Raw genomic sequence first — 27,706 nt, 5'->3', positions numbered from 1 at the left:
GCTTGACGCGCTCGCTTCACCAGAGGCATGTGCGGGGCGGTGCAGCTCTCGTAGGCGGGTGCCTTCGGCGAGGAGCAGGTATGGATGGTACGGCGGGCGGAGCGGGCTTACGGACCCACCGATAAGACATCACCCATCAGACTGCTCTCTCACCGCCTCGAATTCCTGGGTGAATTCACAGACGGTGTCGCCGAACATGCCAGCTTGGGATATGGGGAAGTCAAGAAAGCGGACATTGTCGACTTCGCACATATCAGCTGGGGGTAGCGCTCCTTAATCACTAGTGTAGACATCGTCCTCCCCAACGCACACGCAGCGGACTTAGTAGTCCGAAGAGCTTAGTCGGCGGTGGTGCGAAGCTTATAAGCCTGGGTTGGACCCACCCTCGTGCAGCTCGGCCAGCGCCTGCGCTTGGTAGTGCTGGTAGGTGGCTATCGCATGCAAGGCGGAAGCAGCCTGGCCCGCAGCCTTGTAAGCTCTAGCTCCGAGAGAGGCAGATAACTTACAGGCTTTGGATGGGAGACGAGGCGGACCCCGCCAAGAAGAGGCGCCGCGCGGATTAACCGCCATCGCGCACTTAACCTGAGGAATCGCCACATACCCCCTGGCTGTTCCACCGTCAAGAGTGGTGAGGGTGGAGTGACACAAAGCACGAGCAGAAAAAAAAAGTGCCCTTCAAGTCCGCGTAAGCCTACTGTGCACCTCCGGGAAGAAGGGGACGCCCCTCTAGTCGGTCCGGCAGCGGAGCTGGGGGATAAACCATCTCCAATTCTCGGCCGAAGCGGGTCTGGATCAACATCGGTCAATGAAAGCCCACCCTCCGATGCCGCGGTGGACGTCTGGTCTCCGGTGTCATCGAGCGTAAGGGCTACCATCTGTTAGACGGATCGCTTCCCCCGCTCGAAGCTTGGATGGAGCACTTGGAGGAGCGGGAGGTCCGCAGTCCTGTGGGCGACGGATTATCTCTTGCTGAAACCCTCAGATCTGCCCGAGTGCCCGCTGCAGAGCAGGGGACAACTGGGGTGGTTTGCCCTTTTGCAAAGGCTAGCCGCAATCTTTACTGCGCAACAGTCATGGCATCGCAATGACGACATGAACTGCCCGCGAGCAGCGCATTAACATGCTGGACTCCCCAGGCATGCAACGCAGTGCCCGTGCCCATCATCCGAGGACAGGAAACCACGGCATCCAGAAACACAGGACGTGCTGCACGACTGTGTTGCTCTTTGTGAAGTTGCAACTTTATACGCACCGCTCTGGAGGACCGGACCCAAAGAACGCCAGGCAAGGGAGAAACCAAGCTCGACCCTCTGCCGCTGCGTGTACACGCTCTTGACCAGGAGAATGCTATCGTTTGCTCAGAATCGCTGGATCACAGCAGGAGGAACCCTCATCGACTCGATCAGAAAGTCTCTTCATCTTAAAAGGATGGCGTTTGCTCGCTCCAGGTTTGCTTATATGCTGGGATAATTGGCAATGAAGCACACCTGTGCAAGCTTACACTGCCAATTCATATCATTCATTGGCCCGTTCAAAACTCTTTCAGACAAGCGGCTTCTGAACCGAAACCTCCCATACGTGGATTTCAAAATCAAATCCACTGTATAGCACTGAAGTTCCCCAACCGAAGGGGAACTTGATGCACAAGCTTCACCTTAAACGAAGGAAGGGGCATTTTCTTCTACGAAACATGGGGCAGGAGAAGGCTGTGAGTAGCAACATTATATCTGGTTTGGAGGTAGCAGCTCTGGAAGGAGACCGTTTTCTTGAGCTGCCAAAAGTTTATACACAAGAGTCCATGCCAGTGCACAGAGGAAACCTCTGAAAGAATCTAGTGAACTCAGACACTGCTCCAAACAAATTGATGCTGTTTTTCAGCACATAAACACAGTTATTTTTTAAATAAAATCCATATTAGCCATTTAACAACGAAGCTACAGTCACCAGGCAGACAGAAGCCCTGCCCATGATGCGAATCGATGACTATTGCGAAGTGAATTTGACACGCAAAAAAGGTGAGTAAACTCAAAATGTTCATGCTTCTATTTACACTCAAATATCGCGATTTTTTTTGCACATGCCATGTCTGGTGTGAACACAGCATTAGAGCCAACCGCAGCCTTTTCTGTTGAGCACGTGACCAATCACAGGCGTTGAAGAACTCACTCAGCAACGCTCAAAAACCAAAGGGGATAATTTTTACATTTGTTTATATGCTTTAAATCAGGGCTTGACACTTTTTCCAGAAGAAACACATGCACTCCTAAATTGTAACATTTAGGAGCGCAATGAATTTTTATCAAATAAATAGTGTTTTTCCCTAATAAATGTACACAAGATCTTTCAAAGTAAAGTAGTTTTATTTATTTGAATACAATAAGTACAATAGGTTTTATTTTACTGTAACTTAAATAATGTTTAATAATTATTTCTAATTTAAGCTGTATGGAGTTAAGCTAGCGGTCCACAGCAGGACTGGGATCATATTGCTGTAATGAAGGCCTCTCTTAACTGATCTGAATCAAGTCTTCAGTTGTAGACATGCCTAGGCATCTTCTTGTTTAATTTTTATCCAGTTTCGAGCCGAAAAATATCTTTCACACTAGCCAGCAGAAATAGGGAGTTATTAATGCGTTAAATTAAACGTTGCCATGTTTACTTGCGGCCGCTGCCTCATTCATAAAAAGCAGAAACGCTGCATAATTGTGATAATATGACACGTCTTTCAGCAGAGTTAAGTTTGTTTTCGAAAAGAAAAAAAATGGGAAAAAGAAGCACTTTTCCGACGGTCTCTTACTAAGAGCTCTGCTCAGTTCGATGCCGTCTATCACTGAATGTGTCAGGAATACCGAAAATAAATACCAACTTAACCCCGCTGTCTTTCTCTGGCACAGCGCCAGACACAAAACACCAGCACCAAGGACTTTACAGTTCTCACTTCAAAATAGAACAAAAGTAGGATTCTGTAGTGATTCTTCCGCATCATCCCTGTCTCCTTTGAGGCACTGAACTCAGTATCAGTGCATGAGAGATGGAGAGGGACCATGTTTTTTTCGCTCCGCGCTGAACTAGTGTTCTTTTTTTTTCTTAATCAACATCTTCGTGTTGGGCAACACAACGAATCGATTATGAAATTCGTTGCCAACACTTTTAGTAATCGATTTTTATCGATTTAGTCGATTCGTTGTTGCAGCCCTACACTGGATGCACAAGGATATGCCATGCCTGAATTGTAGACATTTTCTAAGAAGCTTGCACCGGCATTCCACCGGCATTCAGTGTCTTGGTTTGCTTACAATGTATACAAAACAATGTAAAGACCACTTGACATGAAAAAATTAAACCAGTAGACATGTGCTGTTGTTGATTGCGTCCAGTGTGCTACAGTCCCAATAGATTTCCAGTGTAATATATCCATGGGCGTAAATCTGATTTCACAGTAGGGGGGGACAATAAATATAAAATTTCTTTCCAGCATTTTTTTGAAGGGGACACAAATAAAACAGCCGAATTTTGCTAATAAAGATATGTTCCCGCAGTTAAAAATGGTTTCATTATAATTATTAGTATAGCATGGAGACTTCATCATCATTATTATTATTCTCAAAGTTTTTCTCAGGTTCAATGAGAGCAAATTTTCCTTCAAAACTATTTATTGCATTGTTTGTTGTGTTGTTTACAATCAAGACTCCTGAAGCAGAATAAATGCAGGAAAAGACATTTTCCATACTCATAATAACTAACTTTAAAACGTTAAAATAACCAATCATATTGTAAATCAGTGAGCCTGTGAAATCTGCTAAACAGCCACAACTCAGAAAACATAAAAAAATTGTTTACCCCCCAAAAGAATTGTCAATGATCCTGCTCTACCTGATCCTGATCATCTCTTTCTCCTTCGCCTGTGATTAATATTGTGACATTAGTATTTTCATAAGCACTCATTCTGAAAGCCAAATTGCTTAATATGTGTTTTTGTACTTGGCGTTTAGCTGCACTGAAAAATTATTATGTCCATTTTCTCTGTCATTTTATCCAATGCATGACACCAGGCAAGTTTATTTATGCTGTAGCACATTTTATACACAATGGCAATTCAAAGTGCTTTACATAAAGAATGCAAAACTATCATAAAAATAATCACAACAATAAAAACAAAGAATTAAAAAAGGTCAACATTTTAATTTCAAATTAATTGAGTAGAACAGAATAGAAACTGATTATACAAAAAATACAGTGGGGTTAGTGTGCACAGTGTAGCAGTGCTCATTTGGCAAATACACAACTAATAATATGCTAATTGTAATCGTTAATGTTAAGTTAACATTATGCCAAGTCGTCACAAATGAAACAATGCATGGGAAACGGCTTTAGCGTTAGCAACAAGCTAACGCTAACTAGATAAGTAATTTTAATCAATTTATGAAAGAGTCTGTGTTAACTACATTGAGGTGAATCGCTTTAATGTGGGTTAAAAACCCCCTCCTTACTTACTTGAAATCAACAGTAACTCAGCAGCAGCCACACACTCCCAACCCTCGGATGGGAGGGGACATGACCCCCCTGTCCCCCCCGGGATTTACGCCCATGAATATATCATAACGTAGTGTGAAGAGCATGTTGAGTGATGAGTCATCAATAAAGCTTATTAAAAATAATAAGATTTTTAAAAAATCACTTCCGGTTATGGCGCCTTGCTGAAGAGACGCACAAGTTAGCCCAGCTGTAATATATTTTTAAAAATCCTAAATTTATCCCAGTTTTATTTAAGACTCGATCTCAACTTACTCAATACAGAACACTGCTTAAGATGTCACCTAAAGCAGCAAAGCAAAAGGCGAAAAAAAACTGAATCTACAGAGATTACACCTGACTCCTAAAGCATAGAAGAAGTGCGAAATAATGGCGGAGAAAACTCGTCGCCGCTTTGCAGAGGTCAAATTGGTGATACACACTGATACAAGTGGCATCATACAAGCAATAAACTCGATGAAGTCGACATGACCTCTTATGAACGCATCTCGCAAACTGAAGATTCTGTCTCCGCTCTTCAATGAACGACAACCGCTCTCAAAAATTAAATGACCGCATTAACTTGGAAAATCGATGATTTAGAAAACCGCAGTCGACGCTCCAACTTATGAATTCTTGGTCTACCCGAACAATCTGAAGTCAATGATGTATGTACATTCTTAGAAGGCTGGTTACCTGAAGCACTGGAAGCACTGGACATGGAACCACTTAGGAAACCACTGGCCATAGAAAGAGCTCACAGGATCGGTTATATGCGGAAAACTACAGCAGACACGAAAACGACTCCGAGAGTGATGATCGTGAAGTTTCTGGATTACAGAGACAAAGAACACGTGATGCGTGCGCTAGAGCAAAGAAAGAGGTACTATTCAAGAATCACAAAATCTTGTTCTTTCCGGACCTTTCTGTCGAAGTAAACAAACAACGGAGACAGTTCGACGAAATAAAGAAGAAGTTGCGAGCTAAGGGACTGATTTATGGATTAATTTTCCCAGTGCGCCTCCGAGTAACCATTGATAGACATGCTAATATCTTTCAAAATCCATCAGAAGTTAACGACTTTCCAGTGAACATGTAAGCAGGTGTCTCATCTCGGTGTTTCATTTATGAGTGTTTGCAATATTCAGGTCAATATGCCAAACTCTTTAAAATGGGACGATGTTAAAAAGCTGGGCTAAAATACGATGCAATCTATTGTACGTTACGGTTTCATTTCCCCAAAGTTAAATTGGGTTGATCTAGTTAAGGAAGTTAGAAGCAAAGAAGAGTCTGGATTTGCTGGTGGTTCTCAGCAATTCACAGCTGTTGTGTTTAAGTATATTTTTCTTTTCTATTTAAAATTGATGTTTCTTTTAGTCTGTTTTATGACATATGTAGATTAAGTAATAGATGACCAGGTCAAATATTTGCAGCATCATTTCGTTTTCAAGCATAAGGGGTAATCACAATGATCCACAAATCAATTCCATTTAAGAAAGATAAAACAATATAGGACCATTTAGGTAGATATATAATTGTTCAAGAGTACTTGTTATCTAAGCAATTTAATCTTATTAATGTCTATGGCCCTAATAACGACATACCTAAATTTTATAGTTACCTCTTTTTAACCTTATCCACTCTTTCTGGATATTATATAATGGGAGGGGATTTCAATTGTACTGTAACAAACGGGGAGGGAGTGACAGATACAACTAAAGGTAAGATCCAATATGCAAGTTTATTCAGCGTCAGGCAAGCAGTGGTCATACAGTTGCAAACGGGTATATTAAGGCAGTCCAGAATCATAAACAGTAAACAGGCAAAAGGTCGAAAGGCAGGCGGCTAAACAGCATAACAAGGATACAAGGCTAAGGTCTAACACAGAGAAACAAGACAAGGAAACGCGTTGTAATGTCACACTAGGCTAAACAAGACTCGGCAAACTGGATGGGTTCATGAGTGGCTTATAAGTGGTGTAATATCAGTTGATCAATCCCATAGACAGACTAGAAAAACCCTAGGCTATTTTATATAGGATTTAAACCTTTCTGAAGTATGGAGGCAGCTACACCCTAAAGATACCCAATATTCTTGCTTCTCTAAAACACACCCGTCTTAATCTAGAATTGATTACTTTCTTATTTCTGCTACACTTATGCCATAAATCTTTCCTATTCTATTCCCTCTATAATACAACTTCTTACTGACTTCGGTCAATTTGCTGGTTACAAAATAAACCAATCTAAATCTTATATCCTTCTGCTGAACAAAGTTAATAGTAATACTCCAATTATAACACAATTTAATGCAGTGGATTCCTTCACTTATTTAGGAATTAAAATAATGGCTAACATAGATATAATATCTCCTAATTACCAACCCTTTTTGGACACCATTTCTAAATTTATCAAAAGATGATAAAAAAAACAATCTCACTAATTGGATGGGTAAACATTACAAAAAATGAGTATACAACCTAAAATATTATATTTGTTTCATAATATACCCCTCAGCCGTCCGCCTTCCTTTTTTTATTACACTTCGGAAATTATTTACAGATTTCATCTGGAACAATAAAAAAGCTTGTATAAGGTTATCACTATTGTACTTACCTTATAATAAAGGTGGTCTCCACTTTCCCAATCTACAGTAGTTCTACTGGGCAACACAGTTATGATCTACTTTATTTATTTCTCTTCTAAAACTTCTGCACCTTGGCTGGATATTGAACTTTATAAAATCTAAATGATCTTTTTTTCTCTATCTTTACTCAGCAGACATTAAACCTCTCAGACCCTATTCTGATGTTTATAAGTATGTAGGTCAGTGCAATATCTTATCATACTTTACGCCAATATGGGGAAACAATTGTTTTAAACTTACAGTCTTTGTTTACACTAGTGCGTTTTAGTTTTAAAACGGCGTTGTAGAATGAAAACGATCCGCGCCCACACTCGGGTTTTACCCAGCGTTTCTGAACTGCTCTCCGTCCACACCAAAACGCTGAAAACGCACATCACGCGACCACACACACACTCTCGGGCAAGCACTGCACCCTATCTACCCAAGATGAGAGCTCTGCTAGTCGGACTGCTCATCAAGCATCTCCCGCTGGATCTAATCTCACTATATTTATTAAACGTGATATTTCATTAATCTTGTTGTCTTTATCTAACGACATATTCCCTGACTTTGGTCATTGGAATCTATTACTTGCTCTCATGTAACGTGTCTTGGCTGAGCACAAAGATAGGTTAATAATTAATAATGTATAAGCTTATTGTATGTTATACTTTTATAATGGCGATTATCAATTATTAAAACTGATACTCAGCAAAAGGGAGGGTATGTTCCGTATTTTCACTGAATTTGAAAGGAGGCAGTTGTTATCGGCTCTGTTTTGTTATAAATATCCACACAGTGAAGATGACGCTCATATATGCAGCACGACACCTCAACATTTCTGCTGCCTGTTAAGTTGCTAATATCAAAATGAAAATAGGCAGTTCCTTATATCCTGTTTACATGTTATTGTTGAGAAAGTGAAACAACGTAGCCAGAGTGATGTGAATAAGGTTATAAAGTACACTGTTCAATTTGAAGATAGTCTGTTTTCCATATCAAACTGAGGAGAGGGAGACTGCAGCCTTGATCAAACTTGCGAAGTCTGAACTTACAAGAAGAGGATGCAGGACTGAACTGTGTGTAACGTTAGGCTACTTAATATTCAGAAAAAAAGCCCCAATCAGACAGGCGAATGTCTGCTGCCCCGCCTGCGTTTTCAGATGTCTTCATTTCCCCCATCCATACTGAGACGGAGCAGCAGCGGTTTACAATGAAAACGGCCTCTCCAGCGTTTTCGAAACGCTCCGTTTTCGGTGCTCGAAAACTCTGGCGTAGTGTGGACGGATGGCGTAACCGTAGCAAAACTTATGTGTTTTAAAACGAAAACGCATTAGTGTAAACAGGACTTTAGCCTATTTACATATTCCCCCTATTTCCAAAGATTTGTTTAAACAAGCCATTGTCACATTGATGATTTGGTACATGCCTTCTATAGATTTGTATTTTCAACAATTACTAATTCATTGTTTCTAATTCAAACAACCTGTGCCCCCACTCCATTTTTCTCTTTTTATTTTCTTTTGTAATTCTTATTATTATTTTTATTTTTTTGCTCTTTTTTTCCCATCATTTTTGTCCTTCCCTAAATTGAAAACAAAGATGTAAATATGATAGTATATATGATTGTATAAGCGTGCACACATCTATTTTTAGTCGCAAGTGCAAGCAAAATGTTCACGCTTACGAGCCCTGCCTTAAAAGCTTATGTTGTTCTGTGCATGTACTTGAGTTTTGTTTGACACATTTAAAAAAAGCGTTTTCTTTGAGCAGGTAAAATTAAAGGTACGGTACATATAACTGACACCCGCACTACTCTGCCTCTGATTGGCAAACAAGCCAATCGTCATGTTTTCAGTTACACCACGTTCACAGACACACCAATCATCATCACTTGTTGGTTTTGTGTCCCGCCCCAGCCCCAAACACACAGCCCAGAGAAAGAGAGGTCCTATAGCTGAAAGAGACACTGCTCACATAAAAAATAAGAGTTAAACAAAGATCAGACCCTTGGATTACAGATGAAATATTACACCTGTTAAAGATAAGAGATGAGAGTTTTGCCAAGTTTAGGAGGGATAGTGAGTGTAGCAGTTATGCGTTTTATAAATTAAAGAGAAATGAGGTTAGGAACTAAATAAGAGAAGCAAAAAGGTTTTTTTTTAAGGATAAGATAAATGAAAATAAATTTGATCCAAAAAAACTTTGGGGTGTACTGAGAAATCTAGGTTATTCAAATGCTAAAATCATCTAAAATTAACTTAAAGGTAGAAGACAAATTAATAGTTCATCCGAAGGATATTGCCGAATCTTTTAATCAGTATTTTATATTGTTAGCAAAAAAATTATGTGGTCAGCTTCCAGGGCAACCTGATATTTACAATGAAGATAGAGTGTTTTCTTTTTATAGACAACAGGACATTTTGCCGGATTCTTTTACTCTGAGACAGGTTACAGAAAGTGAAGTTTTAAAAATTATTAGTGAGTTAAAATTAAATAAGGCTCCTGGAATTGATAATATTCCTGCTAAATTTTTATAAAGACTCAGTTAAAGTGATTGCCCCCTTGGTGTCACATATTTTAAATTTATCTATTGAACAAGGGAAAATACCATGTGATTTTAAAAGTGCTAGAGTTATACCATTATATAAAAAAGGAAGTACGTTAGATATGATTAACTATAGACCTGTTTTAATCTTAGGGGTTATGTCTAAAATTCTGGAAAAAATTGTACACGAACAGATAGTCAACTATATTACTAAAAAACATATTTTGTATGAGTTACAGTCAGGTTTTAGAGCATTGCATTCCACCGAGACATGTATATTACATATGACAGACAAAATACAGAGAGCTGTAGATGGTGGCAAATATTGTGGAATGGTGCTGCTGGACCTTCAGAAGGCTTTTGACACTGTAGACCATCAAATTTTACTATATAAGTTAAAGGCAATTGGATTTGATAAAGTGTCTTTAAAGTGGATTAAGTCATATCTGCATGATAGAAACCAGAGAGTCGATATAAAGGGTATATTATCTGCTCCCTTATCAATCAACTGTGGAGAACCTCAAGGAAGTATTTTAGGTCCATTATTTTTTCTTTTATACATTAATTATTTAAAAATAGCGTGTTCAGAGGAGCTCTATCTTTATGCTGACGATGCCGCAATTTTAGTATCTCATCATGACAAAAGATCATTGGCTGTGTGGAACATGTGCTGGATAGGTTGGCTGTTCGTACCGCTGTGGCGACTGTTTGTTTTATTCTTCATTAGTATTTTGAAGCTATACATTGTTTTTATTTAAGAGGACCACAATGGAAATAGGCCCAGGGCTTTATTGTGCTTTTACCTCTACAGTTTTTTTTAACAAAGTGTATGGAATACTTTTTGTACAGTTTGTCTAAAATCTGTCAAATAAAATTCAATTCAATTCAATTCAACCACTTCAGTGTTCTCAATTATAGTAAAGCTCATTTAATATAGTCAGTAACAGCAACAGCATTGTAATGGGGGGGGTTGCCGTCAGTAGTGCCATGTATTTATAGCACCATTATTCCCATCAATGCTAATGAGTTATTGCATTGGGCTGCTGCATATGGCAGATTATAAGTACATTGAGCAATTTTTGTTACAGTGTTGATATTTACAGTAGCCTATTGAACATCTTTGTGACTGGGTCATGTAATTTATCTAAAATCAGTAGCATTGAAACAGTTCCTTTCATATGTGCGTCTTGTCCATTAATTACCTTAGCCATTACTTCTCACTAAGAAAAATACTAGGTGTGGCGAGTTTTTGGTGTGTTTGTGCAGCCCTGTTCTTTTTTATTGCATACAGTGCAACATTTCTCTCCTACTCACTGCCATATTGTCTGTGTGTTTCTATGACAAATGCAGAGATAACTTTGGGAACTACACATTTGAGTTTATTTATTCAGTTCAATTCACCTTTATTTGTATAGCGCTTTTACAATGTAGATTGTGTCAAAGCAGCTTCACATAGAAGATTATAGTGAATTGAAAACAGTTACTTAATAAAATTTATTCATCACCCAGCCCCAGGGGCGGACTGGCCATCTGTGGGCCGGTGGGCCGACGTACTTTTTGGGCCGGGCTGATCATCGTCTTATGATCTGATCGGCCCATAAAAAGCTTAGCAGCCTATCGTTTTTTTCTGCCTTATCAATTGACGCTGCTGTGATCTGTGACTCTCTGAAAGTAGATGCTTTTTTTTCCCGGACAGACAGACCGGGCGGGCCCATGTGACACTCTGCTGCCCATTGGTTCTTATCTGTATTGACATTGCTCTGGCCCAATCACAAACTCCTGTTTTGGACTCCGTGTGAGCGTGCGTCGTCTGTGTGTATTTGTCAAATTAGTCGAGAGTCAGAGAGAAGGGAGGCGCAGAGAAATCGCGGGAAATTCACCGGCGTTTCATTTAGTGGTTCTGAAAAGTTCTCTGTTCATTCTAGTACACGGCTAAAACGCAAATCACGTGACCACACACTCTCTGTCAAGAGCTGCAGCAGTAGTTCAGCGGGTGAGCATAAACCCCGGGTGAGAGTATAGTGCATGTCAGACAGTTCATCTGCTGGATCTCATCTCACTATAGTTGTTAAACGTGATATTGAATTCATCTTGTTGTCTCTATCAAACAATTCTTATGTCTTTTGAATCACTTGTTCTCAGTTAACTGTTTTGGCTGAGTGCAAAGATAAGCTAATATATTCATTTATGTAACCACATACACTGATTCTGCACATTGACTGATTGCTTACCTTTATCGTTTAAATTTAATGTACGTCATACTGTTATAATGGCCATTATTGATTATTAAAACTGATATTCTGCAAAAGAGACGGGGTAAAGTTCATTCTTTTCAAAGAAAATGAAAGGAGGCAGTTATATTTAAGCCCTGTTTTGTTATAAATATTCAGAGTGAAGATGATGCTCATATAAATATTGGGTTGTGGCTGGAAAGGCATATGCTGAATAAAACTTGCTGAAATAGTTGGCAGTTCATTCCACTGCGGCAACCCCTGATAAATAAGGGACTAAGGCGAAGGAAAATAAATGAATGAATAGTGTATTTTTTAGAACTCAACAAATATCTTTATGGACAGTATACAGTAATTAAATTGAGATTAAAGTTTGTATTATTTATTTATTTCACATATATGGCTTTTGTGTTTTATAAAATAGGAGTTGATAAAAAATATTGGACGTGCATAGATAGATAGCATTTTGATTGCATAGTGGGCTGCTCTTGCCCAAAATACCAAGGCCGATTTTTTGCCCCAGTCCAGCCCTGCCCAGCCCTATTGGTTGCTGTATCGTATATTTCCCAGATTTTGAATCATGAGTCATAACCTTACGCAGCTGAAGAGATGCCTTCTGCTAGACTAAATCTTCCAGAAAAAGCCAGTTGCAGGTATTTAATGTGGGTGACGATGCAGACAGTCTTGGTGTATCTCCTGTCTCCTGGGCATTTCGCTAAGGCAGGGGTGTCCAAACTTTTTGGGCTGAGGGCCAGATGCAAAAAAAAAAAACGTCCCGGGCCAAATTTTACATACATCACACAGACACGCATATATACATATATATATATATATATATATATATATATATATATATATATATATATATATATATATATATATATATATATATATGGAAATATCATATATATATATGGAAATATCATATATATATATATATATATATATATATATATATATATATATATATATATATATATATATATATATAGATATGATATTTCCACACATTTCTAAACATAATAGTTACTGTTATAATGGTTAACTGATTTATTTTATCTTTGTCATGATGACAGTAAATAATATTTTACAAGATATTTTTCAAGACACTTTTATACAGTTTAAAGTGACATTTTAAGGCTTAACTAGGTTAATTAGGTTAACTAGTCAAATAAGGTAATTAGGCAAGTTATTTTATAACAATGGTTTGTTCTGAAGACTTAAGGGGCTAATAATTTTGACCTTAAAATGGTTCATAAAAAATTTAAAACTGCTTTTATTCTAGTCTAAATAAAGCAAATAAGTCTTTCTCCGTAAAAAAAAAAAAATTGAAAATGTCCTTGTTCTGTTAAACATCATTTGGTAAATATTTTTAAAAAGTAAAAAATCAAAGAGGGGCTAATAATTCTGACTTCAACTGTGTGTAGATAGATAGATAGATAGATAGATAGATAGATAGATAGATAGATAGATAGATAGATAGATCATAACAAGAACTGCTGCTTAATTGAATGCGTGTGATAGTGACACCCGGTGGTTATTTATTGAATTACGTTCATTTTTGTACAGCGGGCCAGATTCTGTTGAAATTTATAAAAAGCCTCACAGGCCGCCACCAAACAGATTACGGGCCGCAGATGGCCCACGGGCCGTAGTTTGGACACCCCTGCCCTAAGGGAACAACGTGGTCAGGCAAGAAGGTGAACACTCAGGCAGGCCTGAGGGTTCAGTGGATGCTATTCCATTGCCTCCAAGCCCAGACACCCCACTCCTCCATAGCATGCCCCATTCAAGCTTTGAGTGTTTGTGGCAATTCATCCTTCAGTATGGCTGTGCTCTTGCACATTGATAATGGAGATCAGACGTCCATAGCAGCATCAGAGGGTGAGCTGTCCTGTTCTGGTGGCAGTTCGAATCTGGTACCACCCTCCAGGGTGCAAAGTGCAGTCCCAGATCTGGAGTCAGACATGAAGGCTGTACTTTCAAGGACTGCTTTGGTGGTGGGGCTGGAGGTGTCATCAGCTCCTTGGCTCCAAGGCCTGCTCCTCTGCCACAGATCTTTCCACAGTCTATGTAGCTGCCTTCCCCAGGAAGTCAACCCCCCAGCCCTAGGGTGCTGCTAAGTCCCGCAAGTGGACCTTAAAGCTACAGAGATGGGTCACCCAGAAAAGTGGAAAACTGCTCTATCCCCAAGGAGAGGCTGAGGATCCCACTTACAATTACACCTGCAGCATAATATCTCTCCGTTGGCCAACTAGATGGTGGTACCCAAATTATTTTTTAAAATCTAGGTGTGAAAACCCTACCGCTGGTGCGTCAATGATCGTTCCCATAGTGCTACTCATTTTTTCTTTCTACAGGCCAAGATCCCCTTAAAACTAGTATCAAGGCATGTTGTCATGACAACAAATGTTTCCAGATGTGGGGCCATGTCCAACCAAACCTCAGTTGCCTGGAGTTGTTGACAGTGTCTCTTGCAACCTACCTACTAACATACTATCTTACTCATACATAGTAAATAGGGCTAGCCCATATGTGCATATTCCTAGCCAACAGTGAACAAGGTAAAGGACATGCATGACCCCCTAAATTTTAAATATTCCCATATTCAGGTAATCAAGGGCATGGGGATGTTGGCAGTTGTGCCATTGGTGATGCTTGTGCTCTCACACTATTTGCTTGGCAAACATCTCATTAAATGCATGGCAGATCCAGCTACTGTGGCACTTTACAAACACTCCCACATAGTTGGCCCTTTTTCTTAATCTTCAGAGTGATTGGTCATTTGGCAATTCCCCCATAATGTCATTGCAACATTTCAAGAGTTCACACTTAGCTGATGATTGGTAATAAGCTAGTTTGGCATGCTGTCCCGGGAGAGAGCCCAGAGCTCATGAGAGCCTCGAGCCCGGGGCTTCCTCCCGTTGCAGGGCGAGAGGGGAGTTTGAGCTCGGGTAGATCTCGAGAACCCCCCAAAGTGCTTTATGCTCGGGACAGCAGCCGCGTATTGAAGAACCCCCCCAGAGCCGCTGATACCAATGCTATATCCGGCTGCTGGATATACAGTTAAGGAAGAGTAGGAAAAAGAGAGGGGCTCCTGCGGGAGCGTGGGTAAGCATAGACTCAGTGGGAGTCTGGGCAGGGAAGCTTGGGAGACTCTGCGGAGTCATAGCTGGGAGTGATGGCCTAAGCAGAAGGAAGATAGAGGGGTGGAGCTAGAGGGAGTAGTGGCGGTATTCGAGGGAAAGAGAGAGTGGTGGTGACTTTGCAGTGGGAGTAAAAGGTGATGGGGTGGCTGGAGTGGGCATTGCTCCTGCGGGAGTTGGCACTTGGGGTGTCACTCCTGCAGGAGTTAGCGACACAGGGTAGTGCATGCAGGGATGAAAGCTAAAAGAAAAGAAAAGGGGAGAGTAAGCAGAGTAAGCAGAGTTTGTTCGCTTTGGAGGGAGGAGCAGGTCAAAGTGGTGCTTTGCTGAGGGGAGAAGCGGAGTCGAGTCGTGCTAGGGGTACAGGGAGGGAGGAGCGTGGGTATTGCTCTGCATTAGGCGTGCTGATTCATTTGGCTACCAATGGTTGAGTGGTGGCTGGTGAGGGTCTTTGGACAGTGTTGATGTAGTAATGGCTGAGGCTGATGCCATGAGTCTGGACTGCTGGGAAAGCCCAGTGGGCTGCAGAGACAATGCTCAGATTCTAGATGAATGGCTGGAAAGGGGGTTTGTGGAAAACCTGAAGGCGGAGGACGACCTTTATCTTCGACGACCTTATCCTTTACCTCATGTTATGAGAAGATTAGCGTCGTCTGCGTAAAGGCTTGTGGGGGTTGGAAGTTTCAGTCATCCCAGGGCACCAGAGAGAGGTATTAGTAGAACTGACTTGGATATTTGCAGTGTGGAGATTAGAAATGAATGGGGTGATGGAGAGTAGGGAAAAACGGTAAACAGGTACTTTAAAAATGTGTGATGGTCTTTGGAAGCGTTCCATGCCGTGGAATATGGTCAGAGGGTATTTGGGGGTGATGGAGGTTTCCTAGAGGTAGTAGTTGGGTGGTTTGCGACCATGTCAGTCCTGAATAGGGAGAGGCAGGAGTAGGGTTGGACTCCGCTTCGGGGCCAGCTGCCAGAGTTTCTGTATATACATGAAAAGTTGGCAAGGTGTTTTGATTGCCGTCTTTAAGTCGCTCTCCCTCTGTATTGCCTCGCATGCAAGCTCCTAGGATGCATAGATCAGCCATGGATGCTGAGAATAACTTAATAAGGTCCTGAAGATTGATTGTTGAAGAGGGAGAGGGTGGTCCAGGGTTACTGGAGGCAGAGTCTGCGGGCAGTGCGGCTGGGGGCATGGCTTCTTTGAGAAAATCGAGCAGCAACCAATCGCTGTAACGATGGCTGTATGTTCAGTTATTGGTTTCAGCCGACAGTAATATTGCAGTGGAGGTAAATGTGACTTATAGATTTCATGAAGTCCCTATTATGACATAGATTAAATAATATGTGTGATGATAATAGCTGGAACCCAAGTTCTTGACAGACTTGATATTGGCTTGAGAGAGCCAGCGTGACTGCACTGGGGCTCTGAGGCAGTTGGCATGAATTGCATTGATGCTAAGGTGTTGCTAAGCGTTGCTAGGTGCTCGCTAGGGTGATCTGAGTGATTCCTGGGCGGTTGCTGGGGTCCCTGGATAGTTAACTGGCGAGCCTTGTTTACATGTTGGTCAAATCCTATGCTTAGCAAGTGTTTCTAGCATGTGATAGCGTTAAGCAGATCATCGCGTGGCAATTCGCTGTTGCCAACTGTAGCATACAAGGAATCACGTTACTAGCATATGTCAGACGAGACAATGCTGTTCTGATGCTGAAGTAGAACAGTTCATAAGTTATTACTAGGTTAGTTTGTTGTTGCTATAGATCTAATTGACAGCTTAGCGTGGTGATACACCGCAGTTTCTTGTGTGAATGCTGAAATCAAGCTGGATGTCTCTACAACAGTAAAAACTGGACTTGGACTAGTGAAAAATAGCTTGCCATATCATAGAAAATATAATGCTTAGATTATTTATTTGATGACCGAAGGTGTGGCCAGTATTATATACAACAAAGACGGCTTTCTGTCAATTAGCTAACAGCATGACAGAATGTAGGTTTCTCGTGCCATCATAATGATTAAGTATCAGTGATGAAAGTAGTGCTAATGACTAGGGCTAGACAGAATCTCCTGACTTTTTGGAAAAAACTGCAGATTTATGAGGAATGATTTTATGAGTATCGGAACTAAACTTTGATAGATTAAATAACAGTGATATCTTTTTTACTTTTTAGTCTTACGATGGAAATCCAGTTATATCCACTTATTTGGTAAACAAGCAAGTTCATATAATATATCTACTAGAAAGGCAGAAAATAAAACTTTACGAACTATAGATTATGTAAACATTTTATATTAATCAATAATATTACTGAAGTTAATTTACTAACTAGATGAATATAAACATTACACACATTCAAAAGTAAATAAACAGAAACAGTGATGGGCTAAGAATTTTGTGCGTGCAGATTCTGTGTGAGCATAATGACTAATCTAATAGCAAGTAGCTATCGGGATATTTAAATGCTGTAAAATATATGACAGCATATAATATCTAATGCTAATTTGTATTAGTTAAGAGTATACGTGCAAATGGGGCTTGCCATACGGAATGGATTTGGATTAATGTAAACATGGCTTGCCATATAGTTATTGTTTAGTTTAATTAGACTGATGCATAGTGTTTACTTAAAATGAAACATCAGTCAGTAAACTGGTTTGTAAAGAATTCAGATCTAATATGATTGTTCTAATGGAAGGAGTTCGCCGGAAGCGCTGTAGGATGTCTAGATTAAAATCGGAGCGCGTGGAATGAGGCTTTGGCATGAAGTACCTGAGTAAATGTTTTAAGTCTGCCTAATCATAATAACGGCTTACATTTGTCCGTATATGACTGCTTGACACTATAGCAAGTGCTGTCAGCTATGGAAATGGTCTACGTGCAGCGTATTGATCGTCGTTTGAATGTTTGATCTGCCTTGTAACGCCACGGTTGAACATGACTAAATAAAGCAAAAGCAGTGCGCGTGTGCTTGGTATTAATGCGCGGGATCTTTATCTGGCTAGGCCGGTAGTGCAACAAAACAGGCTGAATAGCCCGAAGTTTTACGTGCCGCAAGCGGAGCATTATCGACCGCTGTATTAGGATGCACGGTGGAATACAGCTAATACTGGGCGCTGGAGGCTTGCGCGCTCCGATGGGGGCTAGTCCCAGGCTTTGGGAGAGTGGCGGCATTGCGTGAAGGCCAGCGGCCTTGTGTTTGAAGCCGCGGACTTGTTGGTCTGTTCTGCTGAGTGATAGTGCGCTGGATGTCGGGTAGAAGAAGCGATAGGAGCTGTGCAGTTTAAGGATGTTCTCCTCTGAGATTTCTGCTTGACAGTTACAGCGATTGGCTATTCTTCAAGACGAAGATGACTAAAGGTAAGGTGTTTGGTTATTTATACTTGGTTAGGAGTAGTCTGATTGGTGGTTCGTACATTAGCTTGACTCATGGCCAGCCGTGTCAATCATAAGCACGTGATCCTCTCGAAATTAGTTTATGAATAAACTTCACAAAGTCTCCATTCCCACCTTTAGGAAACAAGGGTTACAACAGTAACATAGACACTCTCCTTTCTAGGCTATTCTAAATTGTAAACACCAGATGAAACCACAGATTAATCAGATAAATTCTTCAACAGGAGAATAAATGCTCAATAAACCTTTGCAAAAATGCCATACATTATGGTGGCCTACAATTTTGCACAGTATTTTATGTTAGTAGGGTTTTTCCTACAAAACAATTTTTAGTCGTGCCAAAGTCATATTTGATCAGTAATTGTGTTAAATGTATAAACATATTTAGACACATCTCTGACCGAGAGCTAAAGCATGACCAACAGAGTGAGGACAGCTTCACAAAGGTTTGCCAAATTAGTCCTGAGCCCATGTGATGATATGGCTTATAGATGAATGAATTGATGCAATGCCGCCTAAGGGATCTGAGATCACAGTAGTTCAGCTTAGGCTGTTGCACTGAAACTCCTCCAGATTCCTTGAATCTCTTAATTATGTTATGCATGGGTGATCATCTGCCCCTAAAAAGCTAGACCTTTCTTGGATGCATAATTACAATCAGTGATTGACATCAACGGTTTCAAATCACATCATTATTTAACCAATTTACTCGATTACTAGACCTAAACTGCTCCTGTCGCAACTTTTTTTGGAAGTTGCTGTGGGTCTGAATGACAGGAAAGGATGTATGTTTATAAATTAAATGAAGTCGACTAGACAAAAGAATAAATATTTTGTGTTCAAACTGTCTGCAATGAACTATCACTATGTTTTTTATTTTCCATTCTGTTTCAACTTTTTCTGATTTGGGATTGTATATACATTATATAGACTTTGGTTTAAAATAGGTTTAGTGCAGATACATTAAGGGTGCTTCACACTAGCACTTTTGGTTAGGAAGTCCAGCTCCCTTCACATTCCATATCCTTTACAAGGAAAAAAGACAAAACAAAACACGTCCCCCGCTAGACCACGCCCTCAGGAATCCCGGGCTCCACAGACTATGTCACCCAACACCATTCTACAGGACTCCAACCAAATGGACTACAGTTCCTTACTCTACCTCTCTTTCCTGGCCTCCAGCCCCCCTTTCTAGCTCTCTTAACAGCCCTAAGCTTCCCTCCACTTCAGCTACCCACTTCTTTCCTCCTAACTCTATTCCTCCAACACTCTATCAAACTCAAGCTCTTATCCTCCCTCCTCAACCCTCTGCTTCATGTTCTATTGCATCCATCCCTGCACCAGCTTCCGTCTCACGCCCCCCGTTCATCCTTTTGACAGCTATGCTCCTTTCCCCACCACATAACGCTTTAGCCCTAGAATTTCCCCAAGTCTCTCATCAGGTGCCGACATTGACCTCATCACACTCCTGTCACCCATTACACCTCCAACGACAGAACAGTTTACACTCACTCTCAAGCAATCTTCTAGTTCTTAGTCATGTATTTTATCATTAGCAGAATTTAATATAGATTTTTCCCGCTACACTGACATTATCTGCTCCGTTTTACCCCATAGGAAGCACAAGCTTAATGACTACATGGCTATCACTGACCTCCACAACAGAGTATTTTTAGGTTGCTGCAATCTGTCCTGCTCAGTCTGCCGTCCAAACCTGCACCCCACTACCTCCTGTCCTTTCATCATTTCTTCTCCTGATTCACAGCCTGCAGCCAAATCCACCAGCTACGTCCCTCACCCATAACTATAACACTTCTCTCCTCTTATTCTTTCCACACCCCTCCCCCAAACTGTGACACCTGTTAAAACTTTCAACATTGACAGGTGTCACAAAAACACATGCAAATACCTGCGCATTTGCACCAACTGCGGCGGCACTCATGCTAGAGTCATTTGCCCAGTTTGGAAATCTAATAATAAAAAAAAATAATAATTACTTGTCGACGCCTGTTAATGTTCCTCACCTGGCTTACGAATTACGTGCTCACCTTTATACTAACTTTTCTGAATTTCTCATTTCAGGTCTAACCCATGGATTTCACCCTGGCATTTTAGGACTTTCTTTCTACAACCTCTTCTGTCCTAATCTACAATCAGCAGTCACAGAACCAGAAACAGTAGATCTGTTAATGAAGTGGATTTTATATTTTTTAAAGTGTGAAGTTAATCTATATATTCAAATTTTATGTGTATAATCTGCTTTTAGACTTGCATACCATTAGAAGAATTACCATATCATAGAAAATGGATAAGTTATATAGTTACCAGGTTTGGGTCAGGGGTTAACCAAGGTGAAAATTGAGGTCAGGGGTTAACCTAGCTGGAATTTGGGGTCAGGGGTTAACCTAGGTGGGATCTTGTGTGACAAATTAGATCAAAGGGAAAAATAGTTGCAAAAGAAGTATATAAGCAGGCCAGAACATCAGTGAGACAGAATTTTTCAGACAGAGATGCTACTGGGGGTCTCCTGAAAATTCTCCTTTGTTGTCGACAATAAAGTATATTCTTCTGATATTCATAACCTCCAGACTGAGTTTGATTCATTAAGAGAAAAACCAAGAAACCACTACATTAATTAAAAAAATAAATCAACAATATCAACGGTTCAATCAACGTTTCTCACAATCATCCTATAGGCATCGCTGCTAGCAAATTTTTTGGCAAAAAAATGCCTGATTATCAATTTCTCATCTCCCTATAACTCCGCCTTTCCCAGCATTAATAGCACTATTTAGCCAAATGAATTTTCGCTTTACTACCATAATATAGATCAAGCTATCTCCCTTGTTAAAATAGCCGGCCGTAATGCCTGGCTTGCAAAAAAATTGACATTACATCCGCATTCAAAATTATGCCCATTCACTCCGATTTAATCTCTTTGGCATTCAATGGCACTCACAATTCTACTTTGTAGTCTGAATTACTTTCGGTTGCAAAATTAGCTCCAAATTTTCGACATGCTTTCAGAAGCCTTATGCTGGATTCAATTTAATAATTACGGGGTCCTGTATCTGATTCACCTACTAGATGATTTTCTCATCACCCCCCACCCCCCGCTAAATACCTGTTGATCACACAAAAGGTTTTTACCGATTTTACGTTCTCACAGAAGAGAAAACTTCCAGACCCAGCACTTCTTGTCACCATCCTGCACTCTGTCTCCATTCCCCTAGAGGTTCCTTTTTTTACCTCTGTCTTTGTTCTTCCTCGTGTGTTCAGAGGAGTGCTCCTGGATTCCTGCCAAAGACATCCTGGACCCTAGCTTAATCCGGGAGTTTCATACCCAGAGGCCAGGGTGTTCTGGTAGGAACGTCAGGAGCCTTTCTTAGAGGAGGGGGTCCTGTCACCATCCTGCATCCTCCATTCCCCTAGAGGTCCCTGTGTTTCCCATCTGTCTTTGTTCTTCCTCGTGTGTTCTTGTTTACTTCATTTTGATCACCTGTGACTTGTTCCAGTCAGTGTATTTAAGTTGTCACTTTGTCTGTGTTCCTCAATCGGCTTTTGAGTCATCTCTGGTTAACTTGCCTTGCGTTTCCCTTGATCTCCTGAGCTACTGTAACAATTATGGCAGCTTACCATTCATCCGCCCACCAGAGGGAGCTCTCTCCCGAATATTGACTGGGTACTTCATCTGTGGTACTTCCTGGTAGCCACCATATATAAGCACACTGCTTATGTGTGTTCATTGCGAAGTATTGCCAGTTTCACTGCCTACTAAGCGTTTTTCCTACTGCTGTTTCTGCCATTGTGTTATGACCTTTTCGCCTGCTCTTTTGACTACTGTTTTTGGATTTTGGACTCTGCCTTGTTTGCCTTTTCTGACTGCTTCTTTGTTTGCTTGTCATTGCCTGGTTCATGATCACGATTCTGCCTTTGTTTGATGCTAGCTGTTTGTTTAATAAACCTCCAGCTTTTGGATTCAATCCGCCTCCATGTCTTCACCTACGGCTCCCTCACAGCTACGTCTAGTAAGTGTGTTTTATTTTCCTTGTTGCTGACTGCATTATTGTCTGTTTGTTTTCTCCCCTCTCTGAGTTTTCTTTACATGTTTATTATACTGTTAGAAAATTTTGTATACCTCAGTCTGAGAGGAACCTAAATTGTCTGTTTTGCTACCTCATTTTTGAGAAGAATCTAAGTTTACTTTTTTTTAAATAAATCCTTGTTTTCTGGATTCCCTCTTGGAATGTATGTGTTTGGGTCTAACACGACTTCCTCTGTGGCTTACTGATATACACACCGGTTTCCACACCAGAGACAGGGTTTAAGACCCGATTGTGACACTTCTATCAAATTTCTGGCTATTAACCTAGATAAATTCCAAGCAACCATCCCCAAATATTTTTTTAGAGAAAAAAGAATGCACTAAACGCCAACTCCTCTTCATCATCAGGCACTTAAATTTTGCCATGCGAATCATCCCTTAAGACAACTTGTTAATTACTCACCTCTTCCAGCTCGCCAGTTCAGTACACGGTTTAAAAGACTCCATTCTTCTTAACAATTCCAGTCGTGACAAACTCAGCTTATGGATATCCTTCCTTAAGCAATGGAACAGCTGTTTCTTTTTCAATAGCGACCTATTTTCATCTCCAATCGACATCAGTCTATTCACTGATGCCACCTCCTCCGTTGATTTTGGGGGATTTTTACCAAGGGCATTGGTTCGCTTCTCCATGGCACCCCCAATTGCTCAAAATTCCCCAAAACCAACACTCGTCAGCTCTGTTTGAATTATACCCCGTAGTCACCACAGCCATTTTGTGGGGAGACAAATGGTCCACCTCTAGCATCCTCGTACATTGCGACAATGAAGGTACAGTACAATGCATCAATAAAGGGCGTTCCCACTCCCCACCGCTATTGCCCTTATTAAGATGCCTTGTATGGACATCAGCCAAAAGAAAATTCATAATGACTGTTAAAGATGTTCCAGGCTGTAAAAATCAAATAGCTGATTCTTTCTCTTGTTTCTCTTTCCAGAAATTTCAACTATTGGCAGAAGTGGACTCTCATCCAACTCCTGTCCCTCCTTAGTCAAAAATTATATTGCCCAATCACCATTTACATAACCTGCGCCAAATTTACAAATATCTCATTTTACAAGCAGTAGCCCCCAAAACCCTCCAGTCATACCATAGCATGGAATGCATTTAAACACTGTACAAAGCACCTTTTCCTGATATTTCCCTCCTCACCATCACCTCATTCATATCTCTCCTACACGTTTCCAAAAACATACAAGCCAGCACCATTAGAAGCTACTTAAGAGGGATTACATTTTTCTAATTCACGGATCCCCCCACAGATGTCATATCTAATTCTCAAACCACACTTCTCATTAAAGCCATTCAAAAACCAAAACCAAATCCAGGCCCTGCATACATCCAACTCAGCCGATAAAACCTCAAGGAAGCCCAGCTGTCTCTCACTAGATGACATCCACCATCCAGAGCACAAGGGCACGAGCACAAGTCTGCCATTTCTCCTTCCTTTCCCTCTTTTTAGCGTCACATTCCTCTGCTACTTTTCTCGCATTTCTAGAGTTCCTCCGCAAACTTTTTCTTCCAGCCTTGGATTTCCCTCACTACTTTTTCTCCCTCCAATTTCTCCAGCATTGAGTTTTCCTGCTACTTTTACCCTCCCCTATTTTCTTTTATTAATTTAGCTTTAACTCCTCCCTTTCTTTTTCTTTTCTTAGTACGAGCTAAGGGAACTGGCTCCCCCCCTCACATCTCCCATGGAGTCACACCAAGCCCTTTCCCCGGCCACCCTTTCACCAGTCACGCTTCCAGCAAAAGCCTCCACTGCCCCCTCCCTTTCTTATCTCTTGTAGGACCCTAAACATCCTTCCCTTCCTCCACCCCGGCCAATATACATACTCTCCTTGCTTTTTCTAGTGTCAAGTTTCTCTGCATCTCTCGTTCTCTATTTGCTAGCGTTGAGTTCTTCTGCATCTCCATCCTTTCCTTCCAGCGTTAAATGCTTCCGCTCTTTACTCAACCACTACCATCCCTCTTCCAGCTCCTCCGCCTTCCCCACCTCTAACTCCCTACCCCCTTTTAGCGTAGAGTTACTCCGATACTTTTCTTTTTTCAGCGTCGAGTTATTCCGCTACTACGATCTAAAAGCATTTTGGGGAGTTCTTGAGGCCCACCTGACCTCCAACTCATTTCTCGTCCTTCAAACGAGAGGGAGCCCCGGGCATTGAGGATATTCTGTGCTCAGAGCTTTTTCCCAGGACAGCATGCCAAATACACTTTATTATCAAGCATCAGCTAAGTGTGAACTCTTGAAATAAATTCATCTGTTATTTCTGAAAAACGTACAGTGAATGACTATGACAGAAAAAAAATGAATAGAGCTTGATAGTTAACAAAAATCTTACTTGATTATTGTGTAATATTTTCTATTTATTTTGTAGTATTATCATCACACAAATTAAATTTTCAGAGAAGACAAACTACATTCCTTTAACATGGTAAGAGACTGGAGATGGTCAGCTACAAATAATAAAAATTTTGTGTTTCAGGTTAGCACTTGGCAACGCGGTGGCGCAGTGGGTAGCATGTTTGCCTCACAGCAAGAAGGTCGCTGGTTCAAGCCTCGGCTCGGCCAGTTGGCATTTCTGTGTGGAGTTTGCATGTTCTCTCTGTGTTAGCTTGGGTTTCCTCTGGGTGCTGGGTGTGGTTCATTCCGCTGTGTTGAAAAGAAAATGAATGAATGAGTTTAGCCTTTGTTTGCACAGATTTTTAAAAAAAATCAATTGTTGTCATTCTGAAACCTTGTTATTGTCATTTTCAGATGAAGGAGCTTCAGCATCAGATCCAGAGTGTTTGAGAATCTTGATTTTTGGGAGGACAGGAAGTGGAAAGTCTGCCACAGGAAACACTATTCTCGGAAAACAGCAATTTTGCAGTGAAGACAGTAAAGAATCAGTGACCAGAGTTTGTCAGAAGGGAGTTGGAGAAGTCAATGGTCAATCAGTATCTGTTGTTGATACTCCAGGACTCTTTGACTGGAAAATGTCGAAAGAACAAGTGGAGGAACAAATCCTGAAATGTTTTTCAATGTCAGCACCAGGACCTCATGTGTTCATTATTGTGGTGAGTTTGAGAAAAAACTGTCAAGAGGCGAGAGACACTTTAGGCATGATAATACAGATGTTTGGGCCAGAAGCAGCAAAGCGCATTGTTGTTCTCTTCACTAAAGACAAACTGAAAAACCAAACAATTGCACAATATGTGAAAGCAAGCAGAAATGTTGAACTCATGACACTAATCAGTGATTGTGGAAACAGAATCCTGGCTTTTAACAACACAAAAAAAGAAAATATTACTGAGCTGTTCAATATGATAGAAGAGGTGAGGAAATCTAATCAAGGCAGATACTTCACTAATGAGATGTTTCAGGAGGCAGAAATCTCACGGAAAAGGGAAATTATTAGAGAAAATGAAAGAAAAAATCAAACTGAACTTAAAAAGTTAGAAGCCAAATATGAGATGGAAATCAGTAACAGAAGAAGAAGACTGGAAGACAAGAAACGAAAAACAGAAGAACAAGTGAGGATTGAGAAAAAGATCAGAGAAAAAGCAGAAAGACTCAGGCGAGAGTTTGAGGATAAAGAGAAATCAGAAATGAAGAAACAAGAGAAGGAGAATCAGAAACAGGCAGATCTGGAGAAACAGATGAGACAGGAATATAATCAGAGAATAGAGGAGCTGGAGAGAGAGATTGAAGACCAGAGAAAACAGAATGAAAAACAGCAGGAAGAAAGAGAAGAAGAAGATCGAAAGAGAGAAGAAGAATCCAAACAAGAGCAAGAAAAAATTAAAACTATGGAAGATACAATAGCAGAGTTACTGAATATGAAAAAAGAGGAGATAAAAAAGAGAGATTCAGAAGAACAAGTGAGGAAAGAACAAGAAGAAAAGGAAAGGGAAGAGTGGATGAGGAAAATGAAAGAGACTGAAAGTGATGAAAGAGATGTTAATGAACGACAACAGAGAGAATGGGAGGAAGACAAAAAACGACAGATGAGAGAACTAGAAGAAGAGAAGAGAAAAACTATACAGACATTTGAAGAACAACTGAGGGAAACAGAGGAAGAGCTGGAGAAACTGAGACAGAAGTCTGAAAGAGAGAGAAAAGACAGACAGATGAAAGAGGAGGAGAGACAAAAACAGAGGGACGAGAGAGAAGAAACAGTTCAAAAATATGTAAAAGAGATCAATGAATTAAAGAGACAGTACGAGCAGCTGCAGAAAGAGAGGGAAAAGGAGTGGGAGAGTAGAAAACGAGAGGATTGGGAGAGACGAGAGGAGAAGAGGAGAAGATGGATGAAAATGATTGAAAATCTGACCCGAGACCAAGAGGAAGAGATCTGGAGAAGAGAAAGAGAAGAAAGAGTAATAATAGAAAGGGAAGAAAAAGAGTGTGATGAAATGAAACAAAACCAAGATGATGAAATAGAGAAGATGAAGAAGAAACATCAAGATGAAGCCACAAAACAAGAAGAAGAACTGAAGGCGTTCACACAGAGAGTAGATCAGCAGGTTCAAAAGCTGAAGGACATGATAACACTCATATATGCAGAGGAATGTGCTAAAAGGGAAAAATGGCCATGTCACATCATGTGAAACCTCTTAAATATAATTTAATGGCCAGATAAATGGCACTGGTCTTTCATAGTCGTTTCATAGGTTCATTTTAACTCTTTATATCTGCTCCTGTAATATTAAGATTATTCATATCTCTGCGCCCATCTGTCAATCTCTAGCCCTTTTGAAATTGAATGTACTAGGTCAAACATTAATGACCTTTAACCTTTTAACCTGCGCCCCATTTTTGAGCATTTTCTGGAAAACTACTTACCCAAATATAAATGTCTTTAGCTCTTGAACCCTGTGGTCTATGTTCACAAGTTTAGTTTTGTTTGAAACTAGACATTGGCTAATTTGGTACCCAAAAGTCTAAATAACTCAAAGTAGTAAAGAACATGTAAAATATGGCAAAATATAGGTGAAAGTGAATTGTGATTAGTTTCAATGAAATACATAAATGGATGTGACTATCAGGATAAAGGCATAAAAACACCAGAAAGATAAAGCTGAATGTCTGACTATGTTTTGATCTATATTTCATGATGATACCCCCAAAAATGTAGCTTCTGTAAGCTTTTATTTAAAAAAT

At 40.5% G+C, this 27,706-nt stretch overlaps 2 protein-coding genes across 3 annotated transcripts in view; one reads left to right on the top strand and one right to left on the bottom strand.

The window, feature by feature from the left end:
* The window catches only part of LOC147838312 (uncharacterized), a 60,680-nt gene extending 33,058 nt beyond the window's left edge, over nt 1-27,622 (top strand). For both annotated transcript variants that reach the window (XM_087303355.1, XM_087303354.1), the window contains exon 7: nt 25,319-27,622. In XM_087303355.1, the coding sequence (XP_087159481.1) occupies nt 25,319-27,153 (1,835 nt within the window). In that variant the 3' untranslated portion in view covers nt 27,154-27,622. The remainder of the gene's footprint in view (nt 1-25,318) is intronic.
* LOC147838311 (uncharacterized) overlaps nt 1-27,706 on the bottom strand; it is a 441,300-nt gene that overhangs the window by 326,281 nt on the left and 87,313 nt on the right. The window lies entirely within an intron of this gene.

Source organism: Danio rerio, chromosome 22, assembly GCF_052040795.2.
Source record: "Danio rerio strain M-AB ecotype USA chromosome 22, GRCz13ab, whole genome shotgun sequence".
In the NCBI taxonomy this organism is placed as follows: domain Eukaryota; kingdom Metazoa; phylum Chordata; class Actinopteri; order Cypriniformes; family Danionidae; genus Danio; species Danio rerio.
The sequence above is the reverse complement of the archived record's forward strand: the minus strand, read 5'-3'. Positions and strand labels throughout refer to the sequence as shown.